This window comes from Artemia sp. Qi Xiang Cuo, unplaced genomic scaffold (assembly GCF_049724085.1).
Source record: "Artemia sp. Qi Xiang Cuo unplaced genomic scaffold, ASM4972408v1 HiC_scaffold_2969, whole genome shotgun sequence".
Lineage (NCBI taxonomy): Eukaryota > Metazoa > Arthropoda > Branchiopoda > Anostraca > Artemiidae > Artemia > Artemia sp. Qi Xiang Cuo.
The window spans coordinates 67887-89912 of NW_028300365.1; the positions used below are offsets into that span (position 1 = coordinate 67887).

At 35.6% G+C, this 22026-nt stretch overlaps 1 protein-coding gene across 1 annotated transcript; it reads left to right on the plus strand.

Moving 5' to 3' along the window:
• The first annotated feature begins 11307 nt into the window (after window positions 1–11307).
• Window positions 11308–11688, plus strand: LOC148938757 (general transcription factor II-I repeat domain-containing protein 2-like). Its single transcript, XM_089107559.1, has one exon. It carries the CDS (start codon window positions 11308–11310, stop codon window positions 11686–11688), a length of 381 nt encoding a protein of 126 aa, XP_088963685.1.
• Window positions 11689–22026: the final 10338 nt, after the last annotated feature.

Below are 22026 nucleotides of genomic sequence, written 5' to 3' on the forward strand. Positions count from 1 at the left end.
AAAATTTCTAGATATACGCTTACTTCTGACGATTGCTCACGCGTACAGTCTTCACCGAACCAAAATAAATCGGAACTAACGAAAAGACCGGTGAAAAATCAGAAAGAGATAACCTGCATGGAATGTTACTGACTCCTTTAGGTAGATAATTAATTTATTAACAACATGAAAAAATTTCCTAGTTGCCCGCAATTAAATAAACCACACCTAGTGTTAGGAGCAGTACATCACTCTTATCCACAGCGTGTCGCGTATAAAAAATTTCATAGTCTAAATAACATAAATAAATTATTAAGCGAATATGTATTAATAAGAGTAGTAGAAGAATTAGACTTTGTCACGTTACATTTACTCCTAAAACCACCTAGTAGTTCCCTTGAAGACAGGGTAATCTTAAGAATAACGGCAAGTTTAGTATATTGTAATTTCATTCCAAGAATAAGGCCCAAAACAATAGAAGTAACCAAACTGGCGGCTAACATGACATTTAGAACTCTCTTACATAAGATCCCAATGTCAAAATATCTCCTAATTGCTGAATTTATCGCAGAAAATCTGTGGCAAACCCAAGATGAAAATGGTATCGTGACAATATGGCCCCTTAAATTTCTCACATTGCTAATCGATCGAGGGTATAACCTACTGAATGGAGGAAAATTCCTTACAAGTTTATATAAAAATTGCTGGAATTTTGACGGCATAAAACCCTGAAATAAAATCCAATACATTGGAAGTTACCGCGCGAGATTATAATGACATAAAGAAAATCGCACTAAACCTTTTTAAAGAAGATGAAAATTTTGGATCCAAGGCATTTCCCAATTTTGGTATTATTGTGTATGAACAAAAATGTTGTAACGCGTCACATATACAATTAATCTTTAGAGTAGTAAAAATTATAAATGATCCACTTTCCCTAGCCGAACAATGTCGTAAGGTAATTCGTGAAAATATGGATAAGAATAGCATAGCGAATACATTGACTAACCTAGAACTCCCGAATGATCTGTTGGTCTATCTGATACACATAGACACAAATGAAAATAATAAAAATAACATAGTATTCGACTTGAAATTCCTAAGCACAAATGTGTTATCATGGGAAATTCATCGCCTCAATACCATGCTAGCACGATTAGAAATACGCGAAGGATTACCGAAGGATACGGCAATCTTGAAATTAAATATAGATGAGCATGGAAGAAATCATATTTATAAATAGAATTAAGGTGTGCTAACGATAAGACATATCGTAAAACCCCCTTGTCTTTTAAGTTTCCTCTCTTGAAAATATATATGTTGTAGATATAATAAATTGAGTAACTCGATGAACTAGTGTATATTCTATGCTAAGTTGAACCATATACTTACCTCAATGCTCTCGTGTAAAAGAATAATTTTTGCATTAATGCAGAGCCTAATAATATTGCTTATAATAATGCCATAAAGTCATTAAAAGATTGATAACGAAAATAGGCTACCAGTGTATTTTTGTGTACGTTAATTGCTTACTTATTTATATGCCACTTACTGAATATAATACAAAAAAAAATATACGCCCCTTGGCAATAGTAACTAAGTGTTTGAAGTATATCTCGACCAGTCATAACAGTATATAATCACCAGAGTAGAGATAGAATTTCCTTAACATTTCTAATTTTAAGATGTCGTTCACCAACAAAAACTGTACTATGCTTATAAACCAGTCTTGTTCAGTAAATGATGTAAAATAGCTCGAAAATTAAATCAACAAAAAATTATCATAATAAAATGGTCTAATTTAAAAATCAAAAATGCCTTAACAAAAAAAAGAAGAGCAAATAAAATGAATTTTCCAAAAATAGGTAAAATTAATTACAGATTAATTTTAGAAACAAGCAAAAACGATGAGGCTTAAGAACATCATCATAATCCTCGTTGTTCACGCAGCAGCCCAAGATATTGTAAAACATGGAGTAATATTTAACCATGAAAATTTGCTCCTAGCCAGCCATAATGCATGGAAAATCTTTATGAAATTGGATCCCAAACAGTTTGAAACCTTATTTCAACAAGTGACGAGACTAGAGAAAAATACAAATGAACTAAAGGAATCCATATTTCAATTCCTAAGATCAGATAAAGGATTACGGGCCAGTAAAATGATGCATAGTAAGGACAACAAAGAATTCCAAATTCCAACCATCCCAAAACTAAAATCAAAATTCATAGTAGATGATTTTGACAAAAAAATGGCAGAAATAGACATGGGACTAGGAACCAGTACCAAAGAAAAGAGAAGGAACAGGGCGGAGAATACCGTTGAACGCTTGCCGAAAGAACTTACCGTGATGAAACCCATAGAAAATCCCAAACCATTGACTCCAAGGAAAGGAAAACTTTACGATGGAAATTACGCAATGCTAAATGAACAACCGAGCCTATGGACTTTTCTCACAGAATTATGGCAATATCATGCTGAGAAAAATGTTACAAAGCAAATATTATCCAAATTTTCAAATGATAAAGACTACAGACAAATTATTATCCTAAAATATTTGAAATTCTCAAATACATAGGATGATAATAAGGATTAAAATCCCACATAAAGGAAAGAAAAAGACACAAAAGCAACCATGCCTATTTATGAAACCTCAATAAGAGAAATACAATCTTCAATGTCGGAAACTACGACGAACACAGTCCCAGAAATGAGCGCACTTAATAAACAATTACCTAAAAATTTGACCACGCTGACTTATCTAAAACCCTTTCCTTGACTATGAGAGCCTTACTGAATTTCGATTATGGAAGAATTTTGAGAGTAAGAAGGCAAATCCCAAAGGAAGACCACGGGGAAGTGGCAGAAATGCAAAAGTTAAGCCCAGAACCCCATGAAATCGCATAGGCCAAAAAAAGGGAAGACATTAGAAAACGAGTGGGTATAGAGGTCTCCATTTGTCCTTACTATGTCTATCTCCCTCCATGTAGTATCATTTACGTAAAACCGTGTGGCTATGACGCTACAACATGCGTTTCTTTAACAGCACGGACGTGCGTGAACAGTGAAGGCATGAAATGTGTTGTAAAGTAGACCTCAAATTTAATGATGTAGCGTAAAATTTGTTTAAATGATTGTTTTAAAATTTAAGTAAAAGTAATTAGATGTTAAAAGAAACTTAAATAAAGTGTATTTAATAGTGTATGCTAAGGAGCATAATGAGAAACCTTGCTTCATAAAAATTAATCTCTTATATCATTATTATATCATGATAACCTAGAAGAAATTTCTATGCTTTTAAAGTTCCAAGGAAAGCCTCATAAGTGTTTCCACACATGTAATAAAAATGTCATTTTATTAAAAATCAATGTGTGTATATAATAATGTCAGTGCATTCAAATTGTCTTATAAATTAAAATGTACCCAATTGGTACATGACCTATTTGCATCATGCACACGTTCTCATCTTAAAGAACGTGTGATTCTGCCGAGTTATTTTATTTCAGGAATTGGAACGGCATGTCAAATACTAATCCGGCCAATGCATCACCCAGTGCAAGTATATCCCAGTAGCACCTATTTTCATCACATCTCTACCAACGTAGAGTACTCACCATAAAGCCCAAGGAACTCTCATCCAAGCTTCGCCCACCAAATTACGGATACCTTTCAATCAAGGAGACGATGATCGTTCAACGAAGAATAATTTCTTCAATTACAAATCGTATTGTGTATCAGGTAACAAGTCTCAGTATCCAGTACCTTATAAACATAACACCCCTGAGAATCCAATTATCAAGCATAAAATGTAAATGAATATATCATCATCAACAATAAGATTCATGAACCCAATTTAATATGTCTAACGTGTTAAACAATCCAATTCAGCAGAATTTTACATGTCGACGATTCACATGTCAAAATCACTTCGACCATTTCTCCATTACAAAACTACAGAGACAATAGAAATGTTACCCTAAATATTAAGAGATAAATTTTGAAACATGGACTTGGAAACTTGAATCGTTCGTTGAGTTCAAGTTCGTTGAATGTTACAATAGCAATCACGGTGAATGACCCCTGAGTGACAAGTACTCCTACCATAAAACAAAGACAGTATGTTAAAGGAGCTACTAAAGTTTGATGTTGACCCACTCAAAATTCAAACATCATTCCCCCACGATTTACCAATGAATATCCATATAAATTAATGAAAACAGGCCATGTACGAACAATTTTATGAACTATAATATCTAAGTGCACGAAGGAATAGTTTTACACGACAAATACATTTTCTACGTAATTAAAGATAACCCAAAGACAATATGCTATATCCCGTTGTCTTCAAATAATCAACGTTTCTACCATCAACATAATTCCAGTGCTCAAGACTTCAGCAACAAAGCACCCTACAAGACATTCAAAAACAACAGGTGAGAGCGAACCCTACTGGCGAAATCCCACGCACCTGCAACCTAAAGTTTAATAATTAGAAAAATTACTTCGTCTGAGATGAACGTATCTATAATGTGATACTAACCTGTGAAGAAACTATATATGAAGTATCTTAAAAATTTTGTTTCAACAAGACTAGTGAAGGACTATAATTTGCAGCAGAAAAAGCGAGTATACTAAAGGACACGTATAGTGGTAAAATAGGTATGAACTTATATCACGTTTTATTAACTTTGACAACTCAACGATATTGATATTATATTATTGAGGTTTACATAACAAACAAGCCCAGTGAAAGTATTTCTGTTACCAGTGAAAATGGTAAACATAATATCGTGTGTTATAAATTATTCAGGTGTGTATCATTATATATTTAGGTAGAATTATGTGTAGTGTTGTCATACTATTCGTTTAATTTAGCGTAAGAAAGGAAACATAATTATTCCGTAGCTAGCTTAAGATAGAAAAAAAATATAAAAGATAATCTTGAAAAAAATTTTTTTTTTAGTAGTAATAGAATAAGCTCAAGCTTACCAAATATTGTTAGAAATATAGGAATTATCAGTGTTAGATGTAGAAAAAAAACCTCGGAGTAAGTAGAAATATTAGTCCGGTAGAGGAACTTAGCAGACTATATGAATTTAAATATAAAAATTAATATAGAAAGAATTTCCATCAATCCTAATTGAGATCAAATGGACTTATAAGTCAATATCAGTTAAAATTGCATGAAACAAACAATAGACAAATTTCAAAGTAATTTATAACATAAGGGCAAGCAAGTCCTAATGACGGGACGTCATTCAAAAACAGGATAGGTGATATGTACCATGTACAATATATACCCTAAATTTGGAAAATTTATTCTATATAAATTTCCGATGTAAATCAAACTCCCTTAATTAAGTTTGAAATTCCGTTTTAAACTCTCATTTATTCATCAGCCAAATATCCCTTTAAAAAATTCAAAACAAGAGATGATTAATTCAGAAGTACTTCATGGTACTTTGTAAAACTTTTGTTCAACAAAACAAAAGGCCCTTGAACATTCCAGACGCTATTGACAGATTTCAAAGGCGAAAAACTGCGGGTTTTTCATGCACCAAACTAATGAAAAGGATTGGAGTCTAGCTGAAGCATTTTCGAAGAACAAAGCGGGACATTGTTTAAAACATTAGTTTGGTAGTTTTTAGAAGTACTCTCAGGAATGTGTATGCTTAATGATGAGAATTTTACAAATAAACTATTGGGTAATTTGGCTGCATAATGTTTGATTTTGTCAGCATAAGAGTAAAATTTGTGGGCCCTCCGGAAGGAGAAGGGCCAATTGGAAAATAGTGATTATTGCTCAGAATTCACGTCATATGGTAGTGAAGAAGTGTTTTTCGGATCATTATATTATTATCATTCTTGTATTGAACATTCTCGTATTGACTATTCTTTCATTTTGAAGTTCGATGCTGTAAGATTAATCATGTAAAACTAATAAACCTATTACTTTTCTATTTTCACAGTTTCATTTTATATGTACGTATCTAGCTTTCAAGAGTAGCCATCTAGTTCGAATGCTGTCCATTGGTAACGCTCACGCGGTATCTGATAGCTTTATGAAGAATGTTTACAGGACTTATTTGACAAGCTTCTTATTTCAACCCCCCCCCCCCCGTAACGTATGGACGCTGTTCATCTTCTTTTATTAAGTTGCACTTCTTTCATAATACGGTAAGACTATCCGCAACTGAAAAAGTATATAATTTATGGTAATTAAACTGTCACAGTTGAGGCTAAAACCAAGCAGTTGAAGGCTTTTTTGTAGTTTTGTTAGTTACTCCTCGCTCTGCAAGATTGGTTTTGCTGTGCAAAGTGTTCTGTTCCAACTTTTATGATATAGATAATTATTTCAAGAGGGAAGTGTTCAATAAAATCATAATTCGTTTCTTTCGTTTAAGCATCATCCACCATCTATGCTAATAATGCTGACAATATGAGTGAAGCTATCTTTTTCTTACCCAATGTCAGCTCTTCAAATTTACTTTTTCCCAGTTTAAATGACTTAGTCTTCTTAAGATTCGATCAATTATATTCCCTTAAAACTGGTATCTACGGCCTCTCTATGTCCCAAATGCATTGTAATAAGTAAGCTGGTTCCTACAGAAACCAAGTTAGTCTTTACAATAGTTAACCTTACGATACTCATACTCATGACTTTTCTTATCGATTGCTATAGTTTAAGTTCTCCTAAAATTGCTAGGAACTTCCTCATTTCCATAAATATTATTCGTAATGTTAAAACTTCGAACCCCTCATATTTAAAAGACTCATTTACCAAATGAACAAAACCGAGGTTTTCTTATTTTTAATCCATGTTTTTCCAACTCTAATTTTTCCTCGGAAAATAAATATTCCTTCCCTTCGAAAGAGCAGAAACTTCTTTTATTCATATCTTCGGCATTTATGTTAGCTTTACAACAGTTTAGCACATTCTCAAAATGTTCTGCTCCTTTATCTATAACTCTTTATTTATTACTAATTATAGCCACGTTTTTATTTTCGTTTTATTTAAATTTAGTAAAAAACCATAATAAGTTAATTAGCTTTGACTCTGAAGCATAGCTTGTGTGAGTCGAAAAACAAAACAAAGAAAAATAATGAAAAAGCAAACAAACCAAGATACAGGTCAATTAAATAGAAAAAAAAAGGTGAAAATAAAGACGGTTATTTAAAAAAAAAATGGAAAAAACACTGTACAAATAAACCATACAAACAAAATCAGCAGAGGAACAAAACTCACAGAGGAGCAAGGAGAGAAAAAGCATGAGTTTATAGCTTAAAAATCTGTGACGGGCAGTGTGTTCCAGTTTTAGGTTAGCAAGCAAAACTTGATCTGCAATTTCAGTTAATTCAGTAGTTCCGTACCGAGTTAAATACCAATATAATATTTTCCTGCTTTGCCATCTATCTGAAAATTCTTCCAGACCTCCAGTAAGATTTCTTCATGCCTTACTTAGTTTTCATGTGTATTCATACCTCCTTTATTTAGCATAAAACCTACCTCAGTAAATAGAGTTTATCTTTTGATATTTTATCCACTTATCCAATCATACACATGGATGTTTTAACTAACAAAGATAAAACCCAAACGAAATGAATATACCAAAACTATTGCAAGGTTACTTTAGTGTTTCTTCCCCATTTGATTCCGTGTTCTCCTATTGCCTTTCCTTAACACAAAGTTCATCAAAAGGATCCATATAAAGTTGGATAGAACCAAAGCCTTCCAACTGCAACCGCGGCAGTTTTATTTTCGTACATTTCACTAATCACTTTAATATTTTGTCTGGTATACCATACAAGATTAAGACCTTCGCTACGCTGTTCTATCATCTGAATCGTAAGCTTGCTCATAATAAAAAAATTGAAGACTAAAGGTGTTTGATGACTCAGTCAGATCTCAATTCCTATCCTAAGAATACAAATTGGTGACATATTCTCTAGCGAAGCTATATCAGGTTAATTCTTCTATACTTTAAACCCTCATTCTTATTACCTCTCTTATACTGGGTTTAATAAGGGTTTTCAAATATCGCTCTGTACTTTCAATTTTTCAAAAATCATATTCATAATCTTCAGCAACTTATTTCTAACCTCATAGCCACCATATTTAAGAAACTCATTAACCACAGTATCAGCATCTGAAGCCTTGTTATTTTTTAATCTTTTAGTACTGTTGCTAATTCTTCCTCCCAAAATAAATATCCATTGACATCCAAGATAAAGCAAATGTTTTCATTTTTCTCCATTTCTTTTTGTGTGGCTCTATTCTGGTTTAGCATATTCTCAAAATGTTCAGCTCATCTCCCTTTAACTCTTTCCTTATCACTAATTTTGGCCCCTTTCCTATCTTTAACTGGGACAAGTCCAGATTAAGAACTCCCTCTGAATTTATTAACATGTCAGTAAAATATTTTATTGTTATGCCGTATAACTGAATCTTCCACATCCTCGGCAATTTTATCCATGGGATCAACTTCACACCACCGTAGTTCACATCTTTCTGCTTTCTCCATTTAACTTACATTCCCTTTGTTTTTACACGATCTATCACTGAGATAATTCATGAGCAAGCCGCTTCTTCTCTCTATTAAAAATAAAGCTTTTTCACGAATGTTCCAAGCTGCGCTCCTAACTTTCTCCCCTAAGACACCATCAGCAGCTTCACAAATCGTTTTCCTAAAATTATTCCAGCCATCCTCTATATTGTCAAATTTTAAATTTTCAAGTTTAGTATTCAACAGTTACTGGAGAGTTTCTCTCAAATTTTCATCCTGGAATCTCCTAACGTCATAAACTTCTGCAAGGTGGTTACCCTTCTGAAATTTGAGCTTTAAATTAACCCTAGACACTATAAGATGGCGATTTTTACTTTTAACATCAATAACAGCACTCAGGTATATCCTAGTATCTTGTAATAATCCTGTCGATGCTCAATTTACAGTGTCATAATAAGGTTAGCTGTCTTACCATCAAGTGAATACAATGTTAACTTATGAGCCATTTTATAGCCAAATACTATATTGGTTTTAACTAGATTGTTATACCTACAAAATTGCAGCAGTTTGTAGCCATTTCTGTTTTTTTCCTACACCAAATTTACCTAGCCTATGATATCATCAATCCCTATTTCTACTGGGCTGGGCATTAAAGTTTCCCCATAAGAATCCCAATTATAACCGAAGAACCTGTCTATTTTCGACTGCCATTATACATAAAAGTTAAATATGTACCTAAAGAAACCCTCATTTGGCTTTGCAGGGGCCTAAACTAATGTACCTGCTGCTATAAAATCTTAAGTCATAAAATGAACTATTAATATTCCATTATTAACACCTTCCCAGCCTAAACAGGACTTAGTCGCTTCCTTATTCATCATTAGCCCTACTCTCGATCTATTTACACCATCCTTCCTGTCTCAGTTGATAAATTCTATTTCACCTAATTTCATTTTTTTAACCCTAGGATATGAGTTTCGAACTGGAAAGTCCAGTTCGAAGTGTCTAAATTTGTGAGTAAAAAAGTCGACATGATATTATATTTTAACCTCGTAACATTCCAAACTACAATTCTCATATAAAAAAATCATTGAAGTTATTTTGGTCTCAGGAAAAGCTTTAGTTTTAGAACCTATTGCAGGACAGTGACCAACACCTCTCAGATCAACGCCAAAGCGCATAAGCCGGTTTAAAGCCAAAAAGCCCCAGAGACCTCCAGTTGAATCGCGTCTTTCTTCAATGCTGGCCACATCTTGATCACTACATGATTTTCAGCACTTGGCGATGTTTTTTTGACAACAGTAATCTCAAGCCTTCTAACTCCGACTCATTATATATCCATGTCTAAAAGTATTATGTTACTACGGGGAGTCAGCCCATAGTAGATAAATATATGAAAAGGTTGTTCAGCCCAAAAACGCTCGCCAAAACAAGTTATTTTCATAAATTTGAACCTGATATTTCGTTTGGTAAGAGCGATTCTTGCGCTAGAGCTTTTTTTTTGTCAGGAACTGAGATCAGACATTAGTAACACTAATTTTACCAATTACACTAACTGATTTAATTGTTCTCCTTATCATACTCGGAAAAGGCGAAGTGTCGCATTTTAAAGCAACACTTCGCATTTGACATTAACGGTTTTTTGTCAATATTAGCGATTTTCCACTGCCATATGTAACCGATACTCTTAGCTAAACATCAACATTTTCACCCAAAAACAATCGTCATTCTTTTTCCTTCTGGAAAGCTTATTTATTATGGGCTATGGGTAATGACGACCTTTCTCTAATACCTTCAGGTCCCTCCCTTCCCAAGTACACTTCCAAAGTGAAGTAAATACGCGTTAGTTAATCCCAAGAATATACATTAAAGACCTTCAATTATCTAGTTTCAATTATCTAGACCAGGGGTCTCCAAACTTTCCAGCCTTAGGGCCATACTGATTGCTCAAGTAAGTTCCGAGGGCCAAAACCATATTATCATTGTTGTCGGTGGTAAAAAGTTAAATAGTCCACTGATGAAAAAAAAAGTCTGAAAAAGTACGCTACGTTTAAAAGGGGCTGCAAATCGGACTAAAGTCTGCAAAACGGCAACACTGCATATTATTAATTTTCATGTCTACTATCTGTAATTTCTAGATTAGTCGCAGAGTACGACCCATGAGGAGTAACGTGACGCGATATCTGTTGGATACAAGCGGAAACTCACTTCTATATGGCAGTAATTGGAATATATAAGAAGGTTAGTGGCGCAACCAAAAGTCCGTTCCTATGACACTGTTGTAAAATAAAATAGTGCGTACCTCCTTAAAACGTGTTTGAGCGCGTTTAAGTTGAATACATCTTTGTAACAGTATTTTGATTTGAATTGTTGCTTCTATGTGTGATTTAGTAGTATGGAAAAGAAGTGAAAAATTGTTAGTGAATGCAGAAAATTCAAAGATCAGTACAACATTCAGTATTTCGTAATTGAGTCCAGTAACAATGCGCTATGTTTGATTTGCAATGAAAGAATATCCGTTCTCAAGGAATATAACATTAAACGTCATATGAAACAAAACATTTTCCAAATTATTCAAAATATACAGGGAGTTTGCGGACAGAAAAATTCGAAGCTATGAATTGAGGATTGGAATGGCAGCAATCCTCATTTACAAAACTCAAAACTGGACAAGAGGCTGCAACTCGTGCCAGCTTTCGTGTGGCTTCTTGAAATTGCAAAACATGGAAAATCATTCACCGATGGAGAAATGATCAAAAAATGCATAATTGCAGTAGCCGAAGAATCTGCCCTGAAAAGATAAATTTATTAAAAACTGTCAGTATGTTAGCAAAAACTGTGGCTCGAAGGGTAGAAAACATCGCTGAAAATACATCCTCTCAACTGTTCAACAAAAATGGATATGTTGAGTGGTTTTCTTTGGCCGTTGATGAGTCAACGGATGTGTCAGAGACTGCTCAGGTGTTGATTTATATTCGAGGAGTAGATAAAAGCTATGAAATGCATGAAGAACTCCTTGATATGTGTAGTATTCATGGCACAACTACTGGTACAGATATTTTTAAAGGAGTTGAAATGGCCATTAATCAAAAGAATCTTCGATGGAAAAACTTGAAATGTATTACAACTGATGGAGGCACACATGAGCTTGCATTGTATCATTCATCAACAGTCTTTGTGCGGAAAATGTTTGGATATGTGTGAAGTTCTGAAACCAGTCATATCAACTGTTAATTTTATCCGATTTTTTGGGCTAATCACTGACAATTCCAACAATTTATTGAAGAGATTGGAGAAAATGACTTACCTTATTATACTGCCGTACGTTGGCTTAGTTGTGGGAAAGTCCTTCGGCGCTTTTTTGAACTTCAAGCAGTGATCGGAATTTTGTTGAATGAAAATCATCGCCCTCTTACTGAATTACAAAACAACGCATCACTGTGAAAGCTAGCATTCTATATTTTATTGACAAAACATGTGAACGAACTGAATTTGAGATTGCAAGGAGAAAACCAGCATCTTCCTCACCAATATCAAATCATTCCGGAAGAAATTGATACTGATTCAATCACAACTACAAAATAAATGTTTTTCACATTTTCAAACATGTGTAATATTTAGCCACATCACTGAGACTGAGTTTCCTATCGATTTTGCAATCAAAACTACGAGTGCTTTTAAAATAAATTTTGATACTCGTTTCTCAGACGTGGATGCCATTGCAAATCAAATCAAGATTTTTCAGAATGCTTTTAATACTGACATTGAAACCCTAGCCCCGGAACATCAAATGAAAAGGATTGATCTACAGTGCAGTGATACAATTAAGAACAAATACCAAACTCATCTTTGTTCGAATTTTATAAGAGTCTTCACTGACACAACTTGATAATTTGCATGAATATGCTCGTGTGCTGTTTTCTGTTTTTGGTACTATTTATTTGTGTGAGAAGACCTTCTCCAAAATTAGGAACACAAAAAATGTGTAGAGATCTAAATTAACTGATGAGCATCTTCAATCTCTGTTAACCATTGGTACAAGTAAAATTAGTCCAGAACTACAAACTATTGTCAGTGGAAAATCTCAATTACCAAAATATCATTAGTATTTCATATGTCATTATGCTTGTTATGAGTTGTGTTTTTATTTAAAATGTATAAAATGCTAGCTAGATTCATTTCAATAATTTGTTAGTTATTATATACTGAAGTTAAATTGTCTGCATATTATACATGTCTTTACTCATTACAATTCTGTATTTCTTTATCCAACTTATTACAAAAACAATAACAATAAGCCTACAACAATGTTATGAGGATTTAGCCCATTACCATATCAATGTAGATGTCATATTAATAATTATTCAACATAAAATTAGAATACTTCAGTAAGCTAAATTTAATTTGCTATAAAAAATATGTTCTCTAAAAGGAGTTTTCAAGTATGCTAGCTCTCCGCGGGCCGGACAAAATCTGTCCACGGGCCGGATGTGGCCCTCGGGCCGTAGTTTGGAGACCCCTGCTCTAAACTATACGAAGAATTCTCTGCTGAATTCTTTCGCAGAGGGAAAAAATCCTTCCTCTTCTTACAGACCTGGAGCAATTCGAGAACCTCAGTTCCACGTCTACCTCCAATTATATTGCTAATCTTGTCAACTTTACTGGTAAAATTCCTGAATAGTCTATTGCTTGGCTTAATTTAATTTCCATTTAAGATCCCAAAAACGCATTTGACTTTGTTAATTACAATGTATTAGTTCAAAAACTTGTCAGTGAATTCAATATTGATCTTTTCCTAGTGAAAATTAAATTTTAAAAAACAAGTTTTTTCAAATGAAAGTAAGGAGCAACATTAAATCTTAAAACGAACAGAAATTATTCCGTATATAATGGTGGTTGTCCTCTCCTCAACACCTCGCTCTTTACGCTAAAGTTTTTTAGTACTTTTTTAAAAGCGTCTTATTTTTATAATTAAACGGCCCAGGAGTCATTGCAGGAGTCATTAATAAATAATTGGGACAAAATTCAAACTTTAGCATAAAGGGCCAGGTGTTGAGGAGGGGGCAACCCCCTTTATATAAGTAAAAATTTCTGCACCTTTTAAGTTTTAATGTTGCTCCTTAATTTGAAATAAACAACTTGAAATAACCCTTTTATTGTTAAATTTATTCATTTTCAATGGAGAACTCTAAAAGAATCTTGATGGTAAGTAAATATATATTATTCTTGAATTATCATAAAAAACAGACCCTTTTAGTATAATTACATTTAACTATCTCATCATATTGATTTTCTGATTGACAATGGGCTACATGACCATCGCAAAATGCGAGCGTTTTGTGCCAGCTGTACAGGTATTTTGGCTAAAATGCTTCTTAACTAGTTACCAAAATTTCTCTAATTAACTTTTCTTTTATCCTGTGTTACGCTCTGGTACTGTGGAGTGGGGAACGCACACTCCCCATTAATATTCTAAATAGATAACAAACGGACCAAAATAATCAAAATTGTGATTTTTTTATGCATCGTACTTAAAATATATCTGGCTTAGGCTCCCAGATCTGAGGACCCAGCTCTTATAGCTGAGGACCCAGAATGGACAGAATAGGTTTATAAATGAGTATTTGGGGGGTAGACCCACAAGTGCATATAAACCGGGTTCTCATATAGAAATTCCGTCACAGGATAATACAGGCTGGCTAGATCAACTATCCCCAAATACAGTGGAATGCATACTCAGTGAATTAGGGGATTTTACACCACGGGCAACCAATGCAATTGAACCGACTGGGGGTGGTGCTATTGACGATTCTATGCCACCCCCCACCATTGAGGTTAACGATAGTAGTAGTAGTGAAACAATACCCCCGACAGCATTTATACTTCCAGATTTTTTCCTATCTAACTCTTCCTTGCACCATACAAATGTTTACTGCAAAAAATTCGGTAACCCCTTTAACTCTTTAATGTCAGGGATATAGTAACAGACCCTCTGGCTATTACTCATTCCTATGTTAACAAGATTCGGGCCCTTCTTTAACAACAGATGGGAGTGTGGGGAGGGAGGGACAGTTTAAAAGCATCAATAGCACTAAAATATATTTTTAATGAGATTGCGAGCGAACTCTATTCAAAATACTTGCATACAGAAATGTTAGAAATTCACCCACATTTATCAAATTATGTGGTTTTTTTAGATTGGATAAGCAGTATTTTGACTAACCTAGATAATTATCCCGAGGGGGGGTAGCGGGTCGGGTGATTTATTTATTGAGACTATAATCAGTAAACTTGTTAGAGTTAAAAAATATATGATTTTCATAGGGGGGAGTGGGCATATTGAATTAAAATATAATTAAGAGTTAGAGGGGTGTAGGGGGATACAACGAATCTGTTTCGATGCGAGGCTACAGTGTTTCAAGTATGCATTTTTAATTGCCGCCTTTAGACCTCTGCGTAGTAAGGCTTCAGAGAAAAAGTTGGACAAATTAGCAGTTAATGGGGATGGGTGAGTTTCCTAAAGTAGATTTGAATTGTTTAAATGGTCAATTTCCCGTAACATTAAGGGGGATAGATATCTTTGAGCAGGCTGATGCACATTTAAAGATTGGTGTTACGCTGTTACAGTATTAAACATAATTTGAGGAGCGCCAGCATTCTTATAAAAAGGGGGTATTATTTCCAGTTAGGGCTCCGTCCATTGAGTCAGTGAAGCATTGGATTTGGCTTCTATAAATAATGAATTATTTATTAACGTGTCCCTTAGTTTGTCGTGGTTTTTCTACACCCTCTGTATCCGCCTTTCGATGGTTGGGTATCACTGTTACTAATTCAATTTCTAGCCTACGGCAGTACACTGTACGTGATGTTCAGAAAGAAAATTCAAATGGGCTATTCTAAGATTGTTGCCAATCGAGAGATGTATAATAGGCGTGCACTGGGTAGGCTATTTGCTACATACTGGGATCATTCTGTCCTTTATCTTTCTGGTCTTTATCCCCTTCTAAAGAAAAATTATGTTAAGCAGATCCGGACTTTTTATTTCAGATATTGTAAATTTTTACTTTATCTCCCCTCCCCCCTGGCATAGTAATAGCAATAAAATTCGTAAGTTTGATGTTCCTGATATAAGTGCAAAGTGTCCTTGCTGCATGGGAGGTTGTCGGAATCAGCTTTTTATCGTCTATCGCCTCATCATCCTTTGGTCCGTCTGTTCGGTTAATCTCATTGTAGTGTTTTTTATTTGTAGTGTGTTTTATTTGCAGTGTTTTTCATTTTCCTTTTTTTCTTGTGTTCCTCCACAAGTGCCATAACTTGTTATGATGTGGGTTATAAATAAATTATTGTTATTATAATTATTATTTTAGAATCTTCGGTATGAAAAATACTTCTTTTTATTCTGAGGAATAGTAGAGACTAGTAGCACGTATAAATTCACCTAAAATTAGGTATAAATGCATTATTAATTTTATTCTTTTTATAGGTTCCCTCAACCGTTATAAACATTACCGAAGACATGATGTATCATGCACAGTCCGGTGATTTTGAGAAGAGGCTTCATGCCCGTGATTGTTTGAGAAAGTTTTCTTTCAATGAAGCCAGCAAATTGTCCGGAACATTAAGTTTTTTTGGAGAAACAATGATTTTTTTAAATACTTGTTTCACTACAACTGTACCTCGAGGCTAGATGAGGTGGCATTACCGCCCATTGAAGCATTTTACAATTCTTTTACTGAAAGTCAGTGCACCACTGGTGACTATGAATTTGCGAAGAGGGCTGTTGGTACGAGTCTGTTGGTTCGATGGTGGCTAGGGTCCGGTGGTACCTCTGTCGTAGGAAACCACCCGGGTGTACCAGGTAAGGGAGTTGCACCCGTTATATATCACCTGACTGTTATGAAGAGCACAAATAGAGATCAAATGACTGTCCGCGTAGCCTCGGTTGCGGACAGACGGGGTGAGAGTCAAGAGAGTGAGAATGCTAGTCGGCCAGATCGCGAGAACCAGGCTCCTTGTTCGTCAGTATCCTGTGGTAGAAATGAACCCTGATCCGGAGTCCTGGAATACAAGAGTATGGCATGTGTCGTTTGTGGATATAAGTCCCGGGCATATAAGCTTCTGGCGGAGCATATGACTCAGAAACACCAAGTGAGAAGTGTGACTTGGCAGTGCCCGAAGTGTTCACGAACCTTCGACAAGTTTTTGTCGGTGAGTGGGCACTTCCTGCACTGCAAAGGTTCTGGCCCGCGAGGTGTGGCTGACTCATCCATGGCTCAAGCATCTGGTGTGAATGAGAATTTGGTAGAAAGTGGGAGTGCCTGTTTAGATGGCGGCAGGAGAAGTGATGTCGTCGTTGGTAGAAGTGATGTTGTTGATGTTGTTATGGTAGGGAATAACGATGAGGTAGGCATCGTAAATGTTGAAAGTGTTTTAAAAGTCCAGGGAGACGTTGGTATCATTGGGACGCCGGGTTCTTCGGAACCCACAACCCAAGCCAACGTCAGTGCGGGTGAGGGCCCCATGTTAAAGTGGATTGTTGCTGGCTGTGGCAGGGAGTTTACAACTGCGTCGGGTCTGGGACAGCATATGCGACACTAGCATCCGGTAGAACACAACGAGCATTTCGCGGGAATGCCTCTTTTTTCTCAGGATATATATATATATATATATATATATATATATATATATATATATATATATATATATATATATATATATATATTGTAGCAAATAATTTGATTTTGCTATATTTTTTCTCTAGATCGATGCCAAAAAGAGGCCATCAAAAAGACCAAAAAAGATAAGAATTGTTGAATTGAAAGAGGTTCCACGAGCAGTCAATCGGAGGGAAAATGAAGAAGAGAATCAGTCGCCAGGACATGTCGATCCTTTTGTTATGGATAGTTTATTGAGACTGATTATGAGACTGCCCTTGATTGTTTGAGAAAGTTTTCTTTTAATGAAGCCAGCAAATTGTCCGGAAATTCGAAGTTTTTTGGAGAAACTCTATGATTTTTTTAAATACTTGTTTTACTACAACTCTGCCTCGAGGCTAGATGAGGTGTCATTACCGCCAATTGAAGCATTTTACAATTCTCTTACTGAAAGTCAGTGCATCACTGGTGACAATGAATTTGCTAAGAAGGTTGTTGGTACGAGTCTGTTGGTTCGATGGTGGCTAGGGTCCGGTGGTACCTATGTCGTAGGAAACCACCCGGGTGTACCAGGTAAGGGAGGTGCACCCGTTATATATCACCTGACTGTAATGAAGAGCACAAATAGAGATCAAATGACGGTCCGCGTAGCCTCGGTTGCGGACAGGCGGGGTGAGAGTCAAGAGAGTGAGAATGCTAGTCGGCCAGATCGCGAAAACCAGGCTCCGTGTTCGTCAATATCCAGTGGTAGAAAAAAACCCTGAACCGGAGTGCGGGAATACAAAAGTATGGCATGTTTCGTATTTGGATATACGGCCCGAGCATATGAGCTTCTGGTGGAGCACATGACTCAGAAACACCAAGTGAGAAGTGTGACTTGGCAGTGCCCGAAGTGTTCACGAACCTTCGACAAGTTTTCGTCGGTGAGTGGACACTTCCCGCACTGCAAAGGTTCTGGCCCGCGAGGTGTGGCTGACTCATCCATGGCTCAAGCATCTGGTGTGAATGAGAATTTGGTAGAAAGTGGGAGTGCCTGTTTAGATGGTGGCAGGAGAAGTGATGTCGTCGTTGGTAGAAGTAATGTTGTTGATGTTGTTATGGCAGAGAATTACGATGAGGTAGGCATCGTAAACGTTGAAAGTGTGTTAGAAGTCCAGGGAGACGTTGGTATCATTGGGACGCCGGGTTCTTCGGAACCCACAACCCAAGCCAACGTCAGTGTGGGTGAGGGCCCCATGGAAGTGCATTGTTGCTGGCTGTGGCAGGGAGTTTACATCTGCGTCGGGTCTGGGACAGCATATGCGACACCAGCACCCGGTAGAGCACAACGACCGTTTCGCGGGAATGCCTCTTTTTTCTCAGGATATATATATATATATATATATATATATATATATATATATATATATATATATATATATATATATATATATATATATATATATATATATATATATATATATATATATATATATATATATATATATATATATATATATTTGTAGCAAATAATTTGATTTTGCTATATTTTTTTTCTAGATCGATGCTAAAAAGAGGCAATCAAAAAGACCAAAAAAGATAAGAATTGTTGAATTGAAAGAGGTTCCACGAGCAGTCAATCGGAGGGACAATGAAGAAGAGAATCAGTCGCCAGGACATGTCGATCCTTTTGTTATGGATAGTTTATTGAGACTGATTAACTCTATCCCTAGTCCTAGAATGGCAGAAGAACTCCCGATAACAAACGTGGACTCTCCACAAGCTATGATCAGCTCTTCTATCAAAAACGTAAGAGAAATTTAATTTATCCTCTCCCTCTCTCTCTCTTTCATGTACGTGTTTAAACACACGCCTCTTATTATACATTTGTTTTTTAAATAGATTTAGTACAAATTATATCTAAAGAAAGTAGGGGAATTTAATATATATATGTTGGTGTATGATAAGACCTCCCCCATTCTTACACAAAAAAAATCAGCTAAAAGAAACAATTGCTTGTTAGCGTTCCATGACTTAGAAATTAAAAACTGACACTTTTTTTTCTCAGGATTGAAAAGACATTATATATTTGTAGCAAATAATTTGATTTTGCTATTTTTTTCCAGACCGATGCCAAGAAGAGGCCATCAAAAAGACCAAAAAAGATAAGAATTGTTGAATTGAAAGAGGTTCCACAAGCAGTCAATCGGAGGGGAAATGAAGAAGAGAATCAGTCACCAGGACATGTTGATCCTTCTGTTATGGACAGTTTATTGACTCTGATTGACTTTATCCCTAGTCCTAGGAAACCCATGTCACACGAAATACATTCAGTGGAAGACAAAGATGAAAGCCAGTCTCCCTGTCATGTTGATTGTACAGTTATGGACACACTTTTGAATATAGTGGAAACCATCCCTAGTCCTCGGATGACACAAGATCTCCTGACAACGAACTAGGACTCTCCACAAGCTATGATCAGCTCTTCTAACGAAAACGTAAGAAAATTAAATTTATCCTCTCTCTTTTTCATGTCTATGTTTGAACATAAGCCTCTTATTATACTTTTGTTGCTTAAATAGAATTAGTACAAATTATATTTAAAAAAAGGGGGGAATGTGTGTGTGTATGATAAGCCCAATACTCCCCACCCTCCAATAAGCCCACCCTCCAACATCCCTTTAAAAAAAATCAATTCAGAGAAAGAATTAATGTTATCCTCTCTCTCTCTCTCTCAATTACAATTGTATAGTGTATGTGTGTGTGTATGTGTGTAGACCCCGAAGCCGCGCCGAAAAGTCGGCGGCGCGCCACCAAAAAAGAAACGGCGGCGCGCCGCCGAGCTTGCATCAGCGCGCTGACACCCCCGCTGATTCTATCGGTGGCGGCGTCACTAATACGCCGCCGTTTTTTTTTTGTTTTTTCTCTCTTTTTTGGTTATCGATATCGACCTCTGGGCTTCAACCGTCATCCCGGATAATCAGTTTCTTAAAAATAAATACTGTCATCTTGGGCTCGCCATGTATATCGGTTCATAGAAAGGAGAAGAAGAAATTTTTCTTGAAACAAAAATTCTGCCTTCCACTTTAAAATTCTTTTCATTTTTCTTTCTGATTTTTCGGATGAAAAGAAGTAGGTAAAAGAGCATTAGGCAGTTAAGGATGTTGTCATAGGCAGCGCAATCAAGCTGCCTAAATAAAGAACGATGTTGATACAATGTATTATTTATTTTTTTTTGTTTTTTTTTCACACCAAGGCAATTCGTATGGTAGAATTTGTCGTAGAAACTTCAAAAAGGGCTCATTCTATAGGAAATTGGAATAACTAGTGCACTTTTTAATAGTCGAAAGTGATTGGAAGGCAGCTAACACCCCTTTCACGTCCACCGTTTCCCCAAACACATCAAATTAAAATTTTAACATAAGCAATTTTGTTCAGAGTAACTGATTTCCAGAGAGAAAATGTTTTTGAGGAGGTTACTCCCCCTCAACCCTTAGGGCAAGGGTTTTATTATGCCCTGGAGGTATATAAGACCGATGTTGGCACAATGTATTATTTATTATTTTTTCCTTTAGACCAGGGCACTTCATATCAAAGAAGTTGTCTTAGAAACTTCGAAAAGGGCTCATTCAATTAGAGATTGGAGTGGCTTGTGCCCTTTTTAATAGTCGAAAATGATTGGAAGGCAACTAACACCCTTTCCACGCCCACCATTTCCCGCAACACATACAATCAAAACTTTGAGATAGCCATTTTGATTAACGTAGTTGAAAGTTCTTGTACTTAGGTCTTAGAGGATGACAACCACCCTCAAAGCCCTTAGGGTAAGGGTTGTAATTTATGCCCTGGGGGCATATATGGTGTGTATAGAAAGCGTTGCCGTAGAAACTCAAAAAGGGATTATTAGTTTGGAAATCGAAAAGCCTAGTGCCCTTTTTAATAATCAAAAGTGATTGGAAGGCTTGACATTTTTATAGTAGAGATCGATGTGGGTATAATGTATCACTTTGTTGTTGTTGTTTTTGTTTAGACTAGGGCACTTCATATCGAAGGAGTTGTTGTTGGAGCTTCGAAAAGGCTCATTCGATTAAAAATAGAAAGGGCTGTTGTCCTCTTTAATAGACGAAAGTGATTGGAGGGAAACTAATCCCCCTCACATGCCCACTCTCTCATTTGCCTTTATGTTTAAAAAGTAAATGTTGCCTTAAAATTAAATCAAAATGCACTTTATTTATACTAATTCCCAATACGGCATCTCAGCATTATCCCAAGAGCGACTTAGGGTATAATGTTCAAACTTTCAGAGCTTCTTCCGCTCTTAAAATTTGAACAAATCAAAATAGCGTAAGTGTATCCAAGCTATCAAAGAAAGTAAACAAATTTTTTGCGAATGTTATCAAGTTTTCCATTTCAGGTCAACTAGAGGAGGTATGAAACTAAATTAAACACTACTATTTGTATCCAGATTTTTATAAGGGTCTATGTTGTTAAATTTTGCTGAAAATTGTTTTCCATCATACAAATAGCAGGCCAAGCTTTAAATTCTTAAAAAAACGAAAAGATTTAAAGTATGATTTTCTTTTTCCATGAAAAGACTATGTCAATATAAAACGAACAGAAATTAATTAAAAAAACTGTTTCCAAAAAATTAGTTTTTTCAAAGAAAAGTAAAGAACTCTATTAAACCAAAAATGAGCAAAATTAAAATCAAATAATCTACCAAGCATGAAACTACCACAAATCAGCATCGATAAATAAATGAAACCCAAAACGAACAGAAATTGCAATAAATAACCGAGTCAAAGTCAAAACGAGCAGAAATTAACATAAGTTGGGCTCAAAACCCCTATGCCTTCCCAAGGCCAGAACATAATTTGTACTTTACTGACAAAACTACAAATGAATATGC

What these genes read in the sequence shown, in the direction of transcription:
- LOC148938757 (XM_089107559.1), top strand. Translation starts at nt 11,308, where the DNA reads ATGTTAGCAAAAACTGTGGCTCGAAGGGTAGAAAACATCGCTGAAAAT.